The 20,014-nt window shown below is 39.7% G+C and overlaps 1 protein-coding gene across 6 annotated transcripts in view; it reads right to left on the reverse strand.

Moving 5' to 3' along the window:
• The window catches only part of SCN2A (sodium voltage-gated channel alpha subunit 2), a 132,972-nt gene that overhangs the window by 77,686 nt on the left and 35,272 nt on the right, over positions 1-20,014 (reverse strand). For 4 of the 6 annotated variants that reach the window (XM_002712241.4, XM_008258692.3, XM_002712242.4 and 1 more), the window contains exons 2-3: positions 5,663-5,980; positions 4,688-4,806 (exon numbers count right to left, since the gene is read on the reverse strand). In XM_002712241.4, coding sequence (XP_002712287.1) covers positions 4,688-4,806; positions 5,663-5,929 — 386 coding nt within the window. In that variant the 5' untranslated portion in view covers positions 5,930-5,980. Of the gene's footprint in view, positions 1-4,687; positions 4,807-5,662; positions 5,981-7,614; positions 7,721-20,014 lie in introns of those variants that run through there. The other 2 variants (XM_008258693.4, XM_089329086.1) reach the window with 2 other exon arrangements.

Raw genomic sequence — 20,014 nt, forward strand, 5'->3', positions numbered from 1 at the left:
CTCCAGTCTCACTGACCCCTCCATCTCATGCTTCCAGTTCCCATTATCTCACTTTTCTCCTATATGTCCATGTCTCTCTCTCTCTCTCCCTCACTTTTTGTGGATCTCTGTTCCAATTATCTATTTTCCTATGTATCACCTCTCATATGTCCTATACATCATATTTTTAAATCTCAAATACATAAAATTATTTCTTATTATTAATAAGAAATATTTCAATATTAAAAATATTTGGGGGCCAGGATTGTGGCATAGCAGGTAAAGCCACCACCTGGGATATAGGCATCCCATATGGGTACTGGTTCATGTTTTCACTGTTCCATATCCCATCCAGCTCTCTGCTAATGTCTAGAGAAAAGCAACAGGGAATGACCCCAGTGCTAGGGTCCCTGCCACCCATGTGGGAGACTTGGGTGAAGCTCTAGCCTCATGGTTTTGGCCTGGCCCAGCCCTGGCCATTGCAGCTATTTGGGGAGTGAACCAGCAGGAAAGAGATCTCTCTCTTTTTTCTTTTTTTGCTTTCTCTCTCTCTGTAACAATGACTTTCAAATAAATACATCTTTTAAAAATATATTTTTAAATATTTAAAAGTATTTTAAGTATTTAAAGATAAGTACATCTTTAAAAAATATATTTGGGGCCAACGCTATGTTGTAGTGGGTTAAGCTGCTGCCAGCAGTGCCGGCATCCCATAGGCTGTCGGTTTGAATTGCAGCTGCACCATTTAGGATCCAGCTCCCTAACAATGCACCTAGGAAAGCAGTGGAAGTGCTTGGGCCCCTGCACCCACGTGGGAGACCTGAATGAAACTTCTGGTATTGTTCTGGCCCAGTCTTGGCCATTGCAGCCATTTAGGGGGTAAACCAACACATGGAAAATTTCTCTCCCTGTCTCTGCCTTTTCACCTCTATAACTCCATTTTCCAAATAAATTAATAAATCTTAAAAAAATGGTACCTTAAATGACTTCCATGACTCTATGATTTAAGAGTGCCTTATCACTCTTCCCTTTTTCACTGATTTATTTTTTCTTACTAGTATTATCACCAACTCACAGATGTTTTATTTGTCTATTATATTTCTCCCCCCCAAACACACACACACACAGAAACACACACATACATGAGAGCAAGGATTTGTTTTGTTCAAGGTTGCATCCGGATGCTTAGAAGAATATCTATATCTCAGTAGGTACTTGATAAGTATTTGCAAATGAAGCAATGCAACTTAATAGAAGATAAAGGAAAATGTGCGTATATCTAACTTAAAATAATAAAAGTTGACATGAAACATTTCTGGTAAGGAATTTTAGAATTTTTAACATGTTTGCTATATAGAAAATGTAACCATGCTTTATTTAAGTATCAAACAAGATAATAGGCAGATCAGAAGAATTCCAGTTTTCAAAATATGCCCCTGCAAAAATATAGTAAGAAAAGTAAACTTCTCACTTTGCCAAAATCAAGAAACAATACTAATTAGATATGTAACTGCTTCTAACCATGATAACAGCTCTTTTAGAAACTAGTCGGGATTTTTGCAGACATAGAGCTATTAGTCCAGGTTTAAAATACAACTTTTATTGTGGATGGTCTTTTATGTGGCTTTAAACTTAACGATAATAATGACATAATGGCCTCCCAGTTATGACCAAATGCACATGACAACCTTCAGGAATTTTTATTGTATGGCAAGGGCACTATGCTTAAAGTCAGAGAACCAGAATTTGAGGAATGATGGATAAAATCATTGTCAGAAGTCTATCATAAACAACAGTATTATATACATCTAAGTTTACTAGGACCTCTGATCTGTTGTGCTAGTATCACCAAAAGCCTGAAGGATTTGAGTGCCAGTACTATGACAAAGTAGGTTAAGCCACCACATGCGATGCCAACATCCCGTATTAAAGTGCCAGTTCTAGCGCTGCTTCCAATCCAGCTTTCTGCAAATGTATCTGGGAAGGCAGCAGAAGGCTCAATTAAGAGACCTGATGGATTTCTGGGTTGCTGGCTTTGGCCTGGCCCATGCTTGCTGTGTCCATTTGGAAAGTGAACCAGTGACTCTCTCCGTCTCTCTTTGTCTCTTTGTCTCTGTCTCTCTGTCTCTTTCTCTGGCTCTGCTTTCAAGTAAATATTTTTTTTGGAACACTGAAGGAATTATTTGTCTTAGACTGTTAGTCCACCTGCCTTTTCTTTTCTTACCTCTGCTCCAAGGTGAGGCATCTGAAATACATTGCTTTTTCTCAGGCAATTAGAGATTTTAAAAAAATCTTATAATCCTACACTGGAACGTATCTGTGGCTCTGAACAATCCACAAGCTTCTAGCTGAGGCAACAATTCAGTTTGGTACACATTAACACATTTACCGAGTTGACTTCTCATCTCCAATTCCATTGCTGCAGGCCTCCTAACAATGTTGCCCCTTGGAGATTTACTTCTTCTGGGAAAACTGATACAGCCCTCAAATACAGGTATTGCCAAGATTTCTAGAGAGCTCCTCTCATAACTATGTCCTCAATCCCCCAGTTTGTCTGAGCAGGAATTCTAAACCTGCCCTGGCCCTCCACCACCACAAATCTCTTTTCCAGCATGTCTTAAAGCTGGATTCATAACATCCTGGGATTTTATTGGAGCAAGATGATAGCTTTTTTGACATTTTTCTTAAAAAGAAGTATGTGATCCCCTACAAAAGTTAGCAGAAAGAAAATCTGCCCTTTTCTTTGATATTGGACTTTCTTATTTTCATCTCATCAGTAAGATGCAGAACAAAACATTTTTCTGATCAATTCAAATCTATTTTCTCCTTTTTTTTTTTTTTAATCTGATTCTCTAACCTGTAAGTCACTTGTTTATTTAGCACATCCTGTTTCAGTCTCTACTAAAAACTAAGCTTAAAGGCCAGCGCCGCGACTCACTAGGCTAATCCTCCACCTAGCGGCACTGGCACACCGGGTTCTAGTTCCGGTCGGGGCGCCGGATTCTGTCCCGGTTGCCCCTCTTCCAGGCCAGCTCTCTGCTGTGGCCAGGGAGTGCAGTGGAGGATGGCCCAAGTGCTTGGGCCCTGCACCCCATGGGAGACCAGGAGAAGCACCTGGCTTCTGCCTTCGGATAGGCGCGGTGTGCCGGCCGCAATGCGCCGGCTGTAGCTGCTACTTGGGGGGTGAACCAACGGAAAAAGGAAGACCTTTCTCTCTGTCTCTCTCTCACTGTCTAGCTCTGCCTGTCAAAAATAAATAAATAAATAAATAAATAAACAAACTATTAAATCTTAAGAACATAAAGCATAAATATCAACTGCAAATGCGCTGACGTTCATACATAATCTCAGGGGAGCTCTGCACTGGAAGTTAGTGCTGAACTTGGGAGGATAGATCATTCGTGAAGACTGCCTCTGCCACTCCACTGGGCAAGCTGGGAGGTAGGCTCTACAGGCCTGGTCCCCAGAACTGAAGCAAGTATTCTGTCTCAGGTTGCTCAGTGTCCAGAATTCTATACATCATCTAGTTCAAAATATTTTCTGGGCCTGCTGGTGGTGATGAACTTCTACACTGCCAGCCCAAAAACCTGATCCTGGGTTGATCATGTCATGGGACTTCAAGCAATGACTTTCTTTAGAAAAGACAGAACTTTAAAAGTTGTCCTGTCTGAAGCTTTGCTGAATTTGTTTACCCTGACTTACTTCTGCTTCCTGATGCTTATCATTCTGTATTCCAAGACTTCTGTGTTCTTCCTGGAAACACCCCTGTCCAGTACAGCCCCAGTCTTCCAAGCTTTTGCTTCTTTGGCTTTTCCAGGGCTGCCTGTCAGGCAGAACACTGTCCTTGGCCTGAAATAAAATATCTCATTTACCAACTACTCTATTTAACTTCAGAGCATAAATAAAATTACCTTATTCCACCAAGATGTCATCAATCACATTTCTAGGAAGCAGATATCTCAAACAGGACAGTAAAATCTAAGGTGAAGATGTATATCAATAGGCAGACAGTAAACCTTTGGGGAGAAATGATTGTAGCAATATATGTGACTGGAATAAAACAAAAGAAACAAAAAAAGAAGAATTTAAAGTAGAAAATAAATGGGAATACTGTGGGGAAAATAATCTGGGGAAATATTTTAAAGTCTGGTGTGTATACAGACTCAGTTGTAAATATTTACTAACTCAAAGCTTTCCAACGCTGAAATTCAAAGCAAGAAGTAATACAAATCAGAGCAAAATGACACAAAATTATAAAATTTAAATTATGTATATATTTTCCAAATATAAAAAGCAGTAAAGAAGTAGCACATGGAATTTATTACATTATTTAACACTATAAAATTGGAAGATTTATAGAAAGGGGTGCCTGGTAAAACAGTCCAAATTAATAAAGAAGGTAAAATATTACAAATTAATAAGATGGTAAATGGTCTAAATTAATGAAGAAATCATGGATGCAGCAAACAAATCAGAAAAGAATGGCAGAAAAAGAATAAAGAAGTAGTGAGTCAAGGAGAGAACTACTTGGAAGGTGAGGAAAAGTGATTTGCTTACCTGGGATCCCATTTTACAATATGCTAATTGTAAACAGCAAGGAAAGAGAAAAGCACATAGCATTGCCAACTACATATATTTTGAAAAATACCTGGCTCAGTATGTTGGACAGACAAGAAAAATCACATGAGTGCCATTGGAAAAAGGATATGAATGTACCAAAATCTTAATAGCTAATTTTCTAATAGGGTTGAAGGGAGTTAAAATGTACAGGGCAGGGGTGGCACTGAACCGAGAGATTGCTTTCCCTTTATTCAATACTATAAATGTCTGAAAAAGAAAACACAACACATAAAACAGAATTTAGAACATGCATTTAAGATGTTAAGAGAAATGTGAGACCACTATTTCGAAATACTGTCCTATAAAATAATATAGTAATGTACTGATTACCAACATGACACAATGACAGGGTTGTTTTCTTTCTGAGCATTATAAATCCTTCTAAATTTGATAAATGACATGAGGATCTACAGAAAATTTGTCAAAGATTTCTTAGTATTTTTATCGTTTTAACATTAGTATTTTAAACTACATTTTTAATTCACAAAAAAACATAAAAATGAAACTTTGATTACTTCTTTAGCTAGACACTTTTATCATGAAAACTTCAAGGTTTTCCAGGTGTGTCTTTCCTCAAACCCTCTTTTGGCACTGACAAATCACCTGCTTTCATTGCTTCTGTGGAGATGCATGGAAGGAAGAAAGTCTACGTGATAAAATGTAGAAGTTAGATCTGTTGCAGATCAAAGTGTTTCATAGCAAGCTACAGATTGTAAAGAGGAATTTAGATATGCTTGGGAATACAAAAAGTACATCCACCTTTTGCATTTTATATAAGAAAATAATTCGTATTCAACAAGTTAAATAGGTTTTTATCCTTCCTCAATTCCTCCACTGAGATTGTCCCTTCAGTTCTCTGCCTGTCCCAAGTTTGCAGGTTCAAATGAGGGTTTCTAAAAAACTTCTAGAACAATTGGTCTGTTACATGGCCAGGCCCACCCAGCATCCTAGTCATATTTTGCACAGAGGAGCAGAAGCTCAACATTCTTTACCATCATCCCTGAGACTCCCATAACCAGTTGGTGTATAGGGGAAAGCAAAGGCAACTTGACTAAGAACTCACTTTCTTATTAATATAGTAGGGGTCCAGGTCCTCCAGGGGCTCTGACACCATCTCTGGAGGAATGTCTCCATAAATAAATGGAAGAGATTTTCCTGCTTCCAAGTCACTATTTGGCTTTGGGCCATTTTCATCATCCTCATCCTTGCGCTCCTGCTTGGGTCTCTTGGCTTTCTCTTCTGCAATGCGTTGTTCAATAGCAGCAAGGGATTCCCTGGTAAAGAAGCGGAAGCTGTCAGGTCCTGGCGGTACCAGCACTGATTGTGCCATCTTTTCATCCTGCTCCTTTAATCACTGTTTAGCTCCTTGCATAAGAAAGTGCTACAGAAACAGGGGAGAAAAAGGCAATGACCATTAGGATTAAAGGTGAAGGTAGTAGTTACATGACACTGAGTACTGAGATAACGAATATAAACTAAGAGGGCTGCAATGTTTTACATAGAAAGCTGAATATAGCATTCGGGGAATCTCACGCACACACTCATCTGCTTGCATGGAGATCTATCTTTTACATTCAGTAGGTGTCTATGAGGTAATCTAAATCTCTCTCCCAAAATGTTTTAAGTGATTGGGCTACTTGGAGGAAAACACCCAATTCAGAGAACTCTAGAATAGAGATACTGGTTTGTGCTTGCTGTTTGACTTGTGTGACTATTTTGGCAGCCATCTTTTTAGCATTCTTTCTGAAAAAATACCAGATATCCAAAACAAGAGATGAAAGATGACACAAAATTGTAGGACCGCAGCTTTGCGAGGATCTTGCAAGTAACTGCGTTTCCCCACACTTTCTCTTTGGCCCACTTCATCAGCTTTAAACAGTTTATTCAAAGCCAATACGTCAGGTACAGGGCTCTGGAAACGCTGACATGCCAGGCTCTGGAATCCTAGGAAGATACTGCTTGAACGCAAGAGAATGGAAAAGAGCAGGAGCTGCCTGATTCTGTTTGGAACTGCTCAGAAGCTGCACAGGAAGGAACCTGGTTCCTGCCAAACTGGGCAGGAAGTCACCCACGTCAGAGGTCTGTAGCTCGGACCCCCTGGCTCAGCAACCTGCTGTTAGGTAGTGGAATTGCTTCTTAAATTAACATATTTTCAATACGTTGGGAAATACTGCAGAAATAGCCCCATTTCCTCAAATACTGCCCATTTCACAAAAACCTGGCAAAGCAGTCTGAATGCCCGTTTTAGAATTTGGACTCAAAAGCATAATAAGTTTAAGACAGTTTATCTTTAAAGCACACTTCTGTTATATGGGTCTTTGTGATAACATAAACGGTGTTTCACTAGTATTGGAATCATATTTTACTAGACCAAACCAGATAACATCAGTCATTCCAAATGTTATTTCTACACCTGGGACAGGAGTTTCTATATTATTTGAAACAATACAGATAAGAGCTTGATTTTCAAATGCCATCTGTACAAAAATGACTTAATTCACATTTTTCTTCATTTAAAAGCATCAATCTATTTTAACCCCTACCATATAGGAGTGAGAGTTGCCACTTAAATACATGAAATGCATTTTCTAAGAGTGAAATGTATTAATAACCAGTTCATTTGTGCAGTTTATACCAGAAAAGAGGGAAGCCCCAAATAACATAAACTACAGTACAGTTTCCATTTAAAAAATTCTTTGAAGTAGACCAGGACCTTTTAGCCAGCAGACTGCCCTCCCAGCATCACAGTATTTCTAAAGACATCTCTCTTTTTCCTCACGCATCCTCAGGGACCCTCATGCCCAGCGACAGGCATAGGCACGAAGATGGTCCTTGGATACTCAGGGGAGGAAACTGCCAGGCCTGGATGCTCTAATAGAAGAGGAGACATGCTAAAACATGCAGCTAGCAGCTTCGAAATGAAAGTGGTCCCCCAGCAGATTTCCCCAAGGATTCTACTGTAAAGGTAGAGAAGCATCACAGAGAAAAAGCATAATAAGAATATGAAAACATTACCCCTGCAGAATCTTTTACATTCAGAGTTTGGGGTTGATAAGCTGGCACCAAGAAGACTGCAGCTAAAATTCCATCATGCTTTAAAAAAAATTTTTTTTTTTTTTTTAATTCTCCTTCAAAGACCACACCTAACTTCCTGTTAAAGGATTCTGGTAACTGAAGTAAGAACAAGCATTTCCTGTGCGGGGACTACAAAGTGGCATTTTTATAACCACCACTAGAGGGCTGGGGAGCTGTGAAGAGAAACACCTTCGCAGTGTACACAGACACAGGCCTGAAGCAGCCCCAGGCTGTCAGTGATGGAGCTCAGATGATGTGCAGGCCTTTCTTTAGAACTAGACGCAAAAACTTTGCTGGTTTCAGCTTTTAATTTTGTAAATCAGTAATTCTTCTGTTCATGTTTTCATTTGCTAGTCTAGAAATTCAATCAATATGATTACTTAAGCGACAGTAAAAGTAAGCAAATTGTGAAGCATTAAAATATAAAAATGCATATAAAATAACAATTACATTAATGAAATCCTTATATACAGTGGGATTTAAAATTTACTTCAATCCAGTGTTTGAAACCCAGTAAAGTTCTTGGCTAACTCAACAGAAATGACATTTTGCCATACAAATCAACTTTCCTTCGGGGGGAAAATCACCTAATAATACATCAATATTATTATTTTATCTTTAAGTCACCAAAAAGAATCAGGAGAAAAGTATGAATAATCCAATGATATTTTAAGTGCCAGCCTTTTATCTAACAGCACAGTTAAAATTGAAATATTTACTAAGTACCAGTCGCTGGGTTACAGTATCTTCACGTACTATATCTTTCCATTCCCCGTCCCCTCACCACAACTCTATGGGATAAACACTCCCATGATCCTTATTTGAAAACTGAACAAAGGATGCACACTGACACTGAAATTAGGAAAAGTTGCCTGAGATCATACAAACAGAATTCAAATTCAACATCTGAAACCAAAATCTGTGATCTTTATTCAGCCATAGAAAGAAACACCTGTTCATGCAAAGAAAGCCTAAAAGAAAGATTATATAAGAAGCTGTCATGACACCAATTATAATCAGAAACAGTTCCACCTATTAAATAAATATATTTTGCACATTATCTGGTTTCACCATTTTCATTAGAAAATACGGCTGTTAGAAATGATCAAGGGGAAGATGCAGCCATAAAGAATATTTTATTCACTCTAGCAGGAAGCTTTGCTTATAAGACATAGAACAGTGTACAAATTTGTTGTGGCAGGGAAAAGAAAGGGAATAAAGAAGGAAGTTGGGTTCATGGTTATTGTCAGGAGCTAGCTTTAGGCAATGGATGGCTCAAGAACTCAACTCATGCTGAACCTTTGTCTCTGCCTTCCACAGTGAAGCCTTTTCTAGGGATTCTCTCTTACTGTAGTAAGCTTCTACAACAGATCCAGCCTCCTGCGGCTGACGCTGTGGCACAGTGGGTTAATGCCCTGGCCTGAAGCACCAGCATCCCATATGGGCTCCTGTTCTAGTCCCGGCTGCTCCTCTTCCAATCCAGCTCTCTGCTAATGGCCTGGGAAAGCAGTAAGATGGCCCAAGAGCTTGGGCCCTTGCATCTGCGTGGGAGACCCAGAAGAAGCTCCTGGCTCCTGGCTTCAGATCAGTGCAGCTCTGGCCATTGCGGCCACCTTTGCGACCAATTGGGGAGTGAACCATCGGATGGAAGACCTCTCTCTCTCTCTCTCTCTCTCTCTCTCTCTCTCTCTCCTCCTCCCTCTCTCTCTCTGCCTCTTTTCTCCTTGTGTAACTCTGACTTTCAAAGAAATAAATCAATCTTTAAAAAAAGAATAGATCCAGCCTCCCAACCACCAAGACTCAAATCCGATAGGAACAAAAATCCAGAGAAACCTCATTATGTCTTATGGCTCATTTGGGCCATATGTTCATCCTGAAGTAATCACTATATTTAGGGTAACGCTATCCCACGTTGGCCTTCCTGAAATCAGATGACCCATCTTGTAGTGTGGAGTAAATCTCACTTAAAACCTATGAACACTCACGGTGGCACAGAAGCATTTCTCAAAAGTAGAGTTGAGGTACTATTACTGAAAGGAGGGAGAGATTAATTTGCATTATAGTCAATACTAGCCATTTTTTTCAACACCTCAGTATCTGGAGAATGACTCTGTTTATGTATGTATGTATGTATGTATGTATCTATCTATCTATCATCTTCCACATTTGTCAACTTAGAGACCAGACGAGATATTTACAAAATTCCTTTCCCAAAGTGAGTTGACAAATCTTAATCAAATACACAAATATTTCACAAATCTCTTTGGTGAGGATCAGATTCATTCATCAAATGTTCTCAGCAATAGATAAATTTGTTATGCAAAATATTCTGGATCAAAAATAAATATGAAGCTTTACAAAGTGATTTGCAAAATACTATATATATATTGGGAGGAGATTGATCACAATAAAACACCAGAGTGTTTTACTCTTGGTCAGGGACTATTTTAAGAGCTATGAAACCATCCAATCCTTATAAACACTTGAGAAAGCCAATACTGTGGGCACCCTAACTTAAGACACAAGGAAGCTGAGGCTCTGAGAGGTTAGATAATATATGACATACATAAGTTCTCGCAACTGAAAACAGTAGAGTCAGAATTTTAGACCATGCTCGCTGGTTAAAGAATCCCGGGTTCTAATAATTATGCAATGTTTAAGACTTTTTCTGGAATCATTTACTATCAGGAGCACACCAAGATATGTGTAGTTTCTTTGAAATTATATGAACTGGAAGATCAACACTTTATCTCTCATTGATCCCAACCTAGTGAGTGTGCCTTAGAATACGTAAAAGGCAGAACACAAAATGTTTTACCAAAACCTAAAATGAACAATACCCTAATAATTTTTCTAATACCTGAATCATTATTCCATCTCAAGGAGATTTTGTGTAGCATAGATTAGAAATAAAATACAGTCTCTTGTTTCTAATAAATCAGAATGAGGTTTTCAGATATCATGCACATTATTTGTCTTCCATTTGCTCTGACTTGTTTATATCATACTGATAATTACTGCGAATTTTAGATGATATGTATTACCTGAAGATTTTGAAATTTGCGTATATTGATTTTCAGACAACTTTGAATGATAGACACCATTTGTGAGACCCATGAGTAATGAGGAATATAAGTAATATTATAAATAAAAAATATTAATAATTGAGTTTATATATTCTGATGTCATTTCTAGTGTTTTTTTCAATATTCTTTTCCATTAGTTTTCTTACTTGTAAAAGAGGAACAATATTTTTACAAAAATAATATGTAAAAAATTGTCATGTTATGACATATGATGATATATTCAAAATAGTTATGGTTATATGAAATGTCAATATATAAAAACAAGGATGTGTGGTCATGAACATTATCTGATTCTAATTTCTCTCCACAAAGTTCAACATTTATGGTAAGTGTTTAAAGATAAATTTATAATAAAAATGATTGACATTAAATATCATAGATAAGGACTTTTTTGTGTAATAGTTCAAATTATAATTATTATTGTGTATACATATTCAAAAATTTGCAGAGTTTTGTATGCAACAGGTAAGAAAACAGAAAGACTAAGGCATGTCTTACACTGCAAGTGAATTTTTAATCCTGTTTCACAATGTAATTTCTAGTTTTCTTTTGTACCTTAGAAAAATAAACTAAGAAAACCATTCCTAAAAATGATTTGAAGATTTATTTTCCAAGTTTTCTAGCCTGCTTGTTCCATAGGTCTGAGTCTATTTTGTCATGAATTTTTTGACTGATACCTGATGTGCTTTTTTATACCTTTACTCTTTAGTCTGATTCTACTAGCTCATTTCAGCAACTAACAATTTTCAGAGAGGGGAGAAGGTCCTGAAAAATCAGTTACATGATTTTCTGCCATATACCAGGAGCAGAGCATAATAGAATATATATTCTTTTGACAGGCAGAGTGGACAGTGAGAGAGAGAGACAGAGAGAAAGGTCTTCCTTTGCCATTGGTTCACCCTCCAATGTCCACTGCGCTGCAGTCGGCGCACCACGCCGATCCGAAGGTCCGAAGGCAGGAACCAGGCGCTTATCCTGGTCTCCCATGGGGTGCAGGGCCTAAGCACTTGGGCCATCCTCCACTGCACTCCCAGGCCACAGCAGAGAGCTGGCCTGGAAGAGGGGCAACCGGGACAGAATCCGGCACCCCAGCCGGGACTAGAACCCGGTGTGCTGGTGCCGCAGGCGGAGGATTAGCCTATTGAGCTGCGGCGCCAGCCAAGCATAATAGAATATTAAGGACTTCAGTTCAGTATGTAGCACTCAGAAAAATTGTCATTTTTTATCTGAAGTCCTGTGTTTAGTTCTATCATGAAACAAACTCAGTTTGAATATTTTACTTTCATGTTATGTACATTAAGTAATATTCTTTATAAAAGTATAAATGATATGTTTTATGGTACATTTTATTTTTAACAGAAATGCACACTAATTTTATTGTGATGATCTCTGGGAAATAACATTTAATTTACAAATACCCCCTTTACATCCAATTTTCCTGGGAAAAATTAGCTAACCATATCAAATAAAATATATCTTTATACAAGCATTTTTGTTTCATTGTCAGTGGACTAGCAACACATTTCTGTCTCCTTTTGAAATCTTCAGATGTAGTAAATACATGCTAGAGATTCCATAAACTGATTCAACCTTTTCTAAATGGCTCATCAGCCAGAAGGCCACCTCTAATCAAATCACATATTTGTTTTTGATGACTGCTAATGCTGAGACCACAGAACACCATAATCCTCAAGCAAGGAAGAAAATTTCTTATTTCTTAGATTGTGGTTCCTCCCACAAGGGTGTAGCATGTTCCTTTGCTTCATACACCTGAACATGTGTATCTCAGTTTTCCTCATTCTTTCTGTTGTCATCAAAGACTATGTTATATTTCCACCTTACGTCTCATGCTCTTTCAGCTTCTAATCTCCCCAGTGAGAGAATAGATCTGAGTGTCTGGGCATCATCCCCATGTCAGACAAGAAGACAGAGCCAGGAGCAGATCTTTGAAATGAAAAACAATGTTCAAAAAATAGCTACATTCTAAAGTGTCCTAGATACACAATTTATATGTGCTTATGTGTGTGTACTGTGTGTGTGTGTGTGTGTGTGTGTGTGTGTGAGACAGAGAGAGAGAGAGAGAGAGAACTAGAAAAAAAGCAAATGAGAGCGTAGGAGACTTTTGATTTGTTTCTTTGTGTCATGCAACATGAACTAAATTCTGACACCCTCTTAAATCCTTGATCGTTGCAACATGTGTGAAGGAAATAGTATAGTCGTCATTTTCCAAATGTGGTGGTGACCAGGGATTATGGATGTTGACTGACATGATATTCTCATTGAGCCAGAGTTTGAACTCACATGTGTCTGATTCAAACCCCAAATACATTTCATTGTTTCACTTTTCCTTCTAAAGTGAGAAGTCTATCAGGCAGACATAAGTTGAAAATAATGATGAGAAGTACATCTGCTTTATAAACTGTCACTGGATCCCTATCTGTATCCAAGAAATCTGTAGAATTCCACAGGTCCCTTGTTGTAAGACAAATTGGCAGCACTGGGAGTAACTAAATTTTCTCTTATAGTCTTGCTATTGGGGAATTAGCTTGGCTTCTGCTTGAAAGCAGAAAGTGTCTCCTCAATATCTTCACATGCACCATAATGACTACACAGGCCCAAGGCGAAGAGGAAGAGCTTAGACATCTACAAGATACTTGCATATTGACAAGATTGATGACACTTGAACGTGTAGTCCTTGGCACCTCCGTCACTTCATCATCGCCTTTCTGACCTTGCTTTCTCTTCCTCTTTTTTGGGTTTATCTTCTTCCTCCTGCTTCCTAATTTTGACTACCATGCAACATTTCCTCTGCAAACCATATACCTCTCTCATCATATTCATTTATTGATTATTTGCCCATTCTTGTGACCCCATTTACACCTGTATCATGATGCCCTCAATATAGACTCTTAGTTCTAAACACTTAGTCAAAATCCCACCACATATTCCCAACAACCTATGTACAGTCTCTTCTTGGCTGTTCTTAACTCTGAAGTGAACATTTCCAAAACTGAGCCTATCTCCCCTAGAAATTGGTGTCATTTCTTAAGTATTTCAGTTCCTTCAATGGCATCAATTTCTTCTATTTTCCTAAATAAGATTTTTTCCTTAATTATTCCCCCCCCTTTCATTCAATTTTTGATCTCTCACTAACTCTTACTATTAACCACCTTTAGGAAACACTTTGAAGATTCATGTTTTCCACTTTCCTTTATTAATCTCCAATGTGTTCCAGGTATAGATGCATAACAGGACACACCACTTATTCATCCAAAACATAGTGGCAAACTCCTCAGGTGAAAAATATTACAGCCATCTTTGTACTTTCTCTTTCTCATATGCTACATCATATCCATCAGCAAATATTCTGGTTCTAGGATCAAAATATTTCTAAATACTATCATCTCTTGCTTTCTTTACTGCTAGAACCCTGGTTGAAGTCACTATCATCTCCACTAACATAATTTAGGGAGCCCAATACAACACGAAAATGTGGGATTTTTTATTCGAATGGCAGGAAAAGAGTGACATAAAAAGGCAACAACATCTCAATAAGATATCACTGTCCAAATTGGAATAGCTATTACCAAATCGACAGAAATAACAAATGCTGACATGGGTGCAGCATATGGGAGACATTGACAACCTGTTGGTGTGAATATAAGTTAGCACAACTACTATGGAAAACAATACAGAGACTCCTTAAAAACACAAGAAATAGATCTATAATATGACACAGCAATCCCAGTGCTGGATATATATATCCAGAAAAATAAAATTACTGTATTAAAGAAACACTTGGACCCTCATATTTATAGCAGAACTATTGACAACAGTCAAGATATGGACTCAACCAAAGTGTCCATCAACAGACTAATGTATAAAGAAAATTTAGTACCTATGCATAATTGAATATTGTTCAATGATCTAAAATGGAATGAAATCCTGTCATCTACAGCAAAATGGATGGAAATGGATGACATCATGTTGAGTGAAATAAGCCAATCCACAAAAAGACAAAAAACAAATGATCTATCTTATATGTGGAAGCTGAAAAAAAAGTGATTTGAATACATATTATGGATTACTGGAGGAAAATAACAGGAGAGAGGATAGAATGAAGTTAGATAATGGGTATGAAGACAGAGTTGGAAGGAATATTTTCTAGTGTTCCATAGTGCAGTAAGGTGAATATAGCTCACAGTAGTACATTCCACATTTTATGAAGAACTAGAAGAGAGGAGTTCAAAAGCTCCAAACATGAAATAATGACAAGAAAATTGAAGTGTGATTGCCTGACCTATCAGCATGTTCTAATGAAATATCTCTCTGTATCCCACTACAATTATTGCATGTTAGTCAAAAAATTAAAGGAAGTAATAAGACAAGAAAATCTGTCTTATTTATACTGTCACTCTGCTGATGAGATGCTTTGATTTTCTATTTAATATTGAGTTTCCTAGAGCAGGGGCCCTGATACTTACAGGACAAGCACTTTCCCATGGGTGCTCTGGATTAAGAGGGGAAGCTTGTGTCTTCACCTTCCGCAATCCTCCATGGTGTTACGGTCCCTTTCCTATCAGCTGCTAGATTGAAACCACCTGCCCCTCATTAGAATCAAGGAATTCAATCATCCTTCCCATGATCCTATTGTTCCAGTTAATGGTGGAGAGGTGATATCTTTCCCAAGGACTTCCAACCTCTGCATTTATACATACCTGGATCGGGAGAGAATTGTTCACTTGCCAGATTCGTTAGAGTTGTTCAGCACTGCCAGATTGGAGTGCATGTTCCTGATTGCAACTTTTGTGCCCAAATGTCAACAGGACTGCTGCCAGCAAAACACAGACCTCTCCCCACAAGCCATCCAATATTCTCCATGGCGAAGGGTAGAGATAGTCACCAGGAAGTTGGTTGGGGGAGGCTGAGAAGCCTCAGATGCCAGGGGAAGTAGTGCAGGCGGTACTGAACCTGTTCCCAACAGGGAGACAAAAGGCAGACTAGACACCAAGCCCCACTACATGTATTGTAGTCCCATGGACTTCACTTACAAAATCCAAATTCAGGCCGGCGCTGCGGCTCACTAGGCTAATCCTCCATCTGCGGCGCCGGCAAACCGGGTTCTAGTCCCAGTTGGGGCACCGGATTCTGTCCTGGTTGCTCCTCTTCCAGGCCGGCTCTTTGCTGTGGCCCCGGGAAGGCAGTGGAGGATGGCCCAAGTGCTTGGGCCCTGCATCCGCCTGGGAAACCAGAAGGAAGCACCTGGCTACTGGCTTTGGATTGGAGCAGTGCGCCAGCCTCAACACGCTGGCCATAGTGGCCACTTGGGGGGTGAACCAAAGGAAAAAGGAAGACCTTTCTCTCTCTCTCTCTCTCTCTCTCTCTCTCTCTCTCTTTCTGTCTAACTCTGCCTGTCAAAAAGAAAGAAAGAAAGAAAGAAAGAAAGAAAGAAAGAAAGAAAGAAAGAAAGAAAGAAAATCCAAATTCAAAGGGAATCTATTAAAATTCTCAAAATTATGATTACAGATCATTAACCACACATGTGTGATTCTTCTGAACACAGTGTCCTGTGTGTGTTCCATGAAGCCAACCCAGGTAATGATAATTGAATTGATCTCCTAGAGTTTATTCTTAATGTAGTAGCCAGATTCTTTTAAAATACAGGAGAGCTTTTAAGATTATTTATTTATTTTAAAGTCAGAGTTGAGGGGGAGAGAGAGAGGGAAAGAAATCCTCCAACAGCTGATTCACTCCATAGAGAGCCACAACAGCTTTGCCTGGCTGAAACCAGGAGCCAGAAGCTTCATCTGGGTCTCCCAGGTGGGTGTCAGGAGCCCAAGGACTTGGACCATCTTCAGCTGTTTTTCCCAGTCCTTTAGCAGGGAACTGGATGGGAAGAGAAGCAGCCAGGACTTGAACTGGTGCCCATATGGGATACCAGCATCACAGGCTGTGGCTGTACCTGCTATGCCACAACACCGGCTCCAGTGCAGGAAAGTGGTGTCCTTATTCTGCTAAAGACTGCAATGATTCTCCAGCTTACTCTGAAGCACAGTCAAAATACAAACCATGGCTCATGTTGCCCTGCAAGATCTGCCTATCCCTCCCACTTCCTTCTGCCATTTCTTCCGGCCTGCACTTGCTCACACGGTCACTTCTCACACAGCACTCCAGACACGTTCCTCGCTCACGGTTTTCTTACTCTTGCTTTTCTCTCTGCCTAAAATGCCTTCTCTTAAGACATTTGCTTGACTCATTCTAAAGGGCCTTCTGGCCTTTTCTCAAATGGGATTTTTTCAACCATAATATCTAAAACTGTAAAGCATCTCCTGACCACACTTCTTTCTTTATATCTCTCTATAACTTCAATTGCCCCCCAAAAGCCATGTAGTTTAACTATTGTTAGTGTGAATTATCTGTTTCTGTTGTTTGGGAGGTAAACTACCAATCTTAATGAGGCTCACCAGAAACAGACACAAAAGAGTCTTACTAGGAAAAGGATTACTATCCAGAATACACAAGGAACTGAAAACACTCAATACCAAAAGCAAACCCCAATGTAAAAATGGGCAAAAATTGGCAGGCGCCGCAGCTCACTAGGCTAATCCTCCGCCTTGCGGCACCAGCACACCGGGTTCTAGTCCCGGTCGGGGCGCCGGATTCTGTCTCGGTTGCCCCTCTTCCAAGCCAGCTCTCTGCTGTGACCAGGGAGTGCAGTGGAGGATGGCCCAAGTACTTGGGCCCTGCACCAGCATGGGAGACCAGGATAAGTACCTGGCTCCTGCCATCGGATCAGCGCGGTGCGCTGGCTGCAGCGCACCGGCCGTGGCGGCCATTGGAGGGTGAACCAATGGCAAAGGAAGACCTTTCTCTCTGTCTCTCTCTCTCTCTCACTGTCCACTCTGCTTGTCAAAAAAAAAAAAAAATGGGCAAAATATATGACAGACATTTCTCAAAAGAAATTCAAATGGCCACACATTTATGAAAATATACAACATCGTTAACCATCAGGAAAATGAAAAAACAAACCACAATATTATCTCAGAGCAGCTATTACCAAAAAGACAAAAAATGACAAATGTGGGTGTGGATGTAGAGAAAAGGGAACACTTAAACACTGTTGATGGAAATGTAAATTAATACAGCTATGGAAAATAGCATTGAAATTCCTTAAAAAGCTAAAAATAGCTCTACCATATGATCCAGCTACCCCATTTCTGGATATATATTTAAAGAAAATGAGATTATATTAAAGAGATACATGTTCTCTCATGTTAATTCCCACACAATTCACAATAACTAAAATATGGAATTAACCTATGTGCACATGAATGGATGAAGGAATAAAGAAAACATAGTATATAAAACACAATAGAATAGAGTCAGCCATAAAAATATTATCTTATCATTGGTAGCAAAATGGATGGAACTAGGGGACATTACAAATACTGAATGGTCTCACTCATATATAGAAGCTAAAATAAAATTTATCTGAATGTAGGCTAGAGACTGGGAAGAGAAAGGGCAAGGGATAAGAGGGAAAGCAGAGAACAGAGACCCAAACTCAGTTCGACAATGGAATACGTTCAGAGGTTCCACAAGACAGTGGGAGCAACTGTAGTTCACACTAACTTAGTAAATATTTTATGAAAACTAAAAGAGAGGCGCTCAAAAGTTCCATACGTGAAGTGATGATAAAAGATGGAAATTACTTGATTTAATTACTGCATGTTGTGAATATCTTGAAACGTCACATTGTATACCAGAAATACATATGATTAGTACATATTAATCAAAATTATTATTATTTTTTGACAGGCAGAGTGGACAGAGAGAGAGAGAGAGACAGAGATAAAGGTTTTCCTTTGCCATTGGTTCACCCTCCAATGGCTGCCGCTGCCGGCGCGCTGCGGCCGGTGCACCACGCTGAACCGAAAGCAGGAGCCAGGTACTTATCCTGGTCTCCAGTGCTGGTGCAGGGCCCAAGCACTTGGGCCATCCTCCACTGCACTCCTGGGCCACAGCAGAGAGCTGGCCTGGAAGAGGAGCAACCGAGACAGAAACCGGTGCCCCACTGGGACTAGAATCCGGTGTACTGGCGCCACTAGGTGGAGGATTAGCCTATTGAGCCACAGCGCCGGCCAATCAAAATTATTTTTAAAGATTAAGGAAATGGAAGTGTGAATTATCCTGACTTGGCTGTAACACATTGTATGCATTCCTGAAGCTCCATAGTGTACCCATAAAAATGTACAAGAAAACACTGAACACGAAGCATTAAAGGAATCAACAATCAGTGATTTAAGAATTACTCATTATGTCTCGTCCATCCTCCTCCTTGCCAACACCAGGCTCAGGATTTTGTTATCAATTACTTGGGCTACACAATTGTTTTCCATCCTTCAGTCTGTTCCTCATCATTCCACTTTGTACACAAATACTAGTATATTGTTTAAAAACATGGTTGGGGCCGACACTGTGGCATAGTGGGTAAATCTGCTGCCTGCAGTGCCAGCATCCCATATGGGCGCCGGTTTGAGTCCCGCTGTTCCACTTCCCATCCAGCTCTCTGTTATGGCCTGGGAAAGTAGTAGAAGATGGCCCAAGTCCTTGGACTCCTGCACCTGCATAGGAAACCCGGAAGAAGTTCCTGGCTCCCGGCTTTAGATCAGCGCTGCTCTGGCCATTGCAGCCATCTGGGGAGTGAACCAGCAGATGGAAGACCTCTCTCTCTCTCTCTCTCTGTCTGTCTCTCTGCCTCTCCTTCTCTCTCTGTGTAACTCTTTCAAATAAAATAAATAAATCTTTTTTTAAAAAACTTCGAATAAGACTTAAAACTCTTGAAAATTCAGTTTTCTATTTATTTATTTATTTGACAGATAGAGTTAGTGAGAGAGAGAGACAGAAAGAAAGGTCTTCCTTTCGTTGGTTCACCCCCCAAATGGCTGCTACAGCCGGAGCTACACTGATCTGAAGCCAGGAGCCAGGTTTTTCCTCCTGGTCCCATGCAGGTGCAGGTGCCCAAGCACTTGAGCCATACTCCGCTGCCTTCCTGGGCCACAGCAGAGAGCTGGACTAGAAGAGGAGCAACCAGGACTAGCACCTGGTGCCCATGTGGGATGCTGGTGCCACAGGCAGAGGATTAACCAAGTGAGCCACAGCACCGACCCTCAGTTTTCTTTTTATCAGTGAGAAATTAAGGTTCAGGGCTGGTGCTGTGGCACAGCAAGTTAAACTGCTGCTTGGCATTCATT

This window comes from Oryctolagus cuniculus, chromosome 3 (genome assembly GCF_051225735.1).
Source record: "Oryctolagus cuniculus isolate XC-2025 breed Fujian yellow rabbit chromosome 3, ASM5122573v1, whole genome shotgun sequence".
NCBI lineage: Eukaryota > Metazoa > Chordata > Mammalia > Lagomorpha > Leporidae > Oryctolagus > Oryctolagus cuniculus.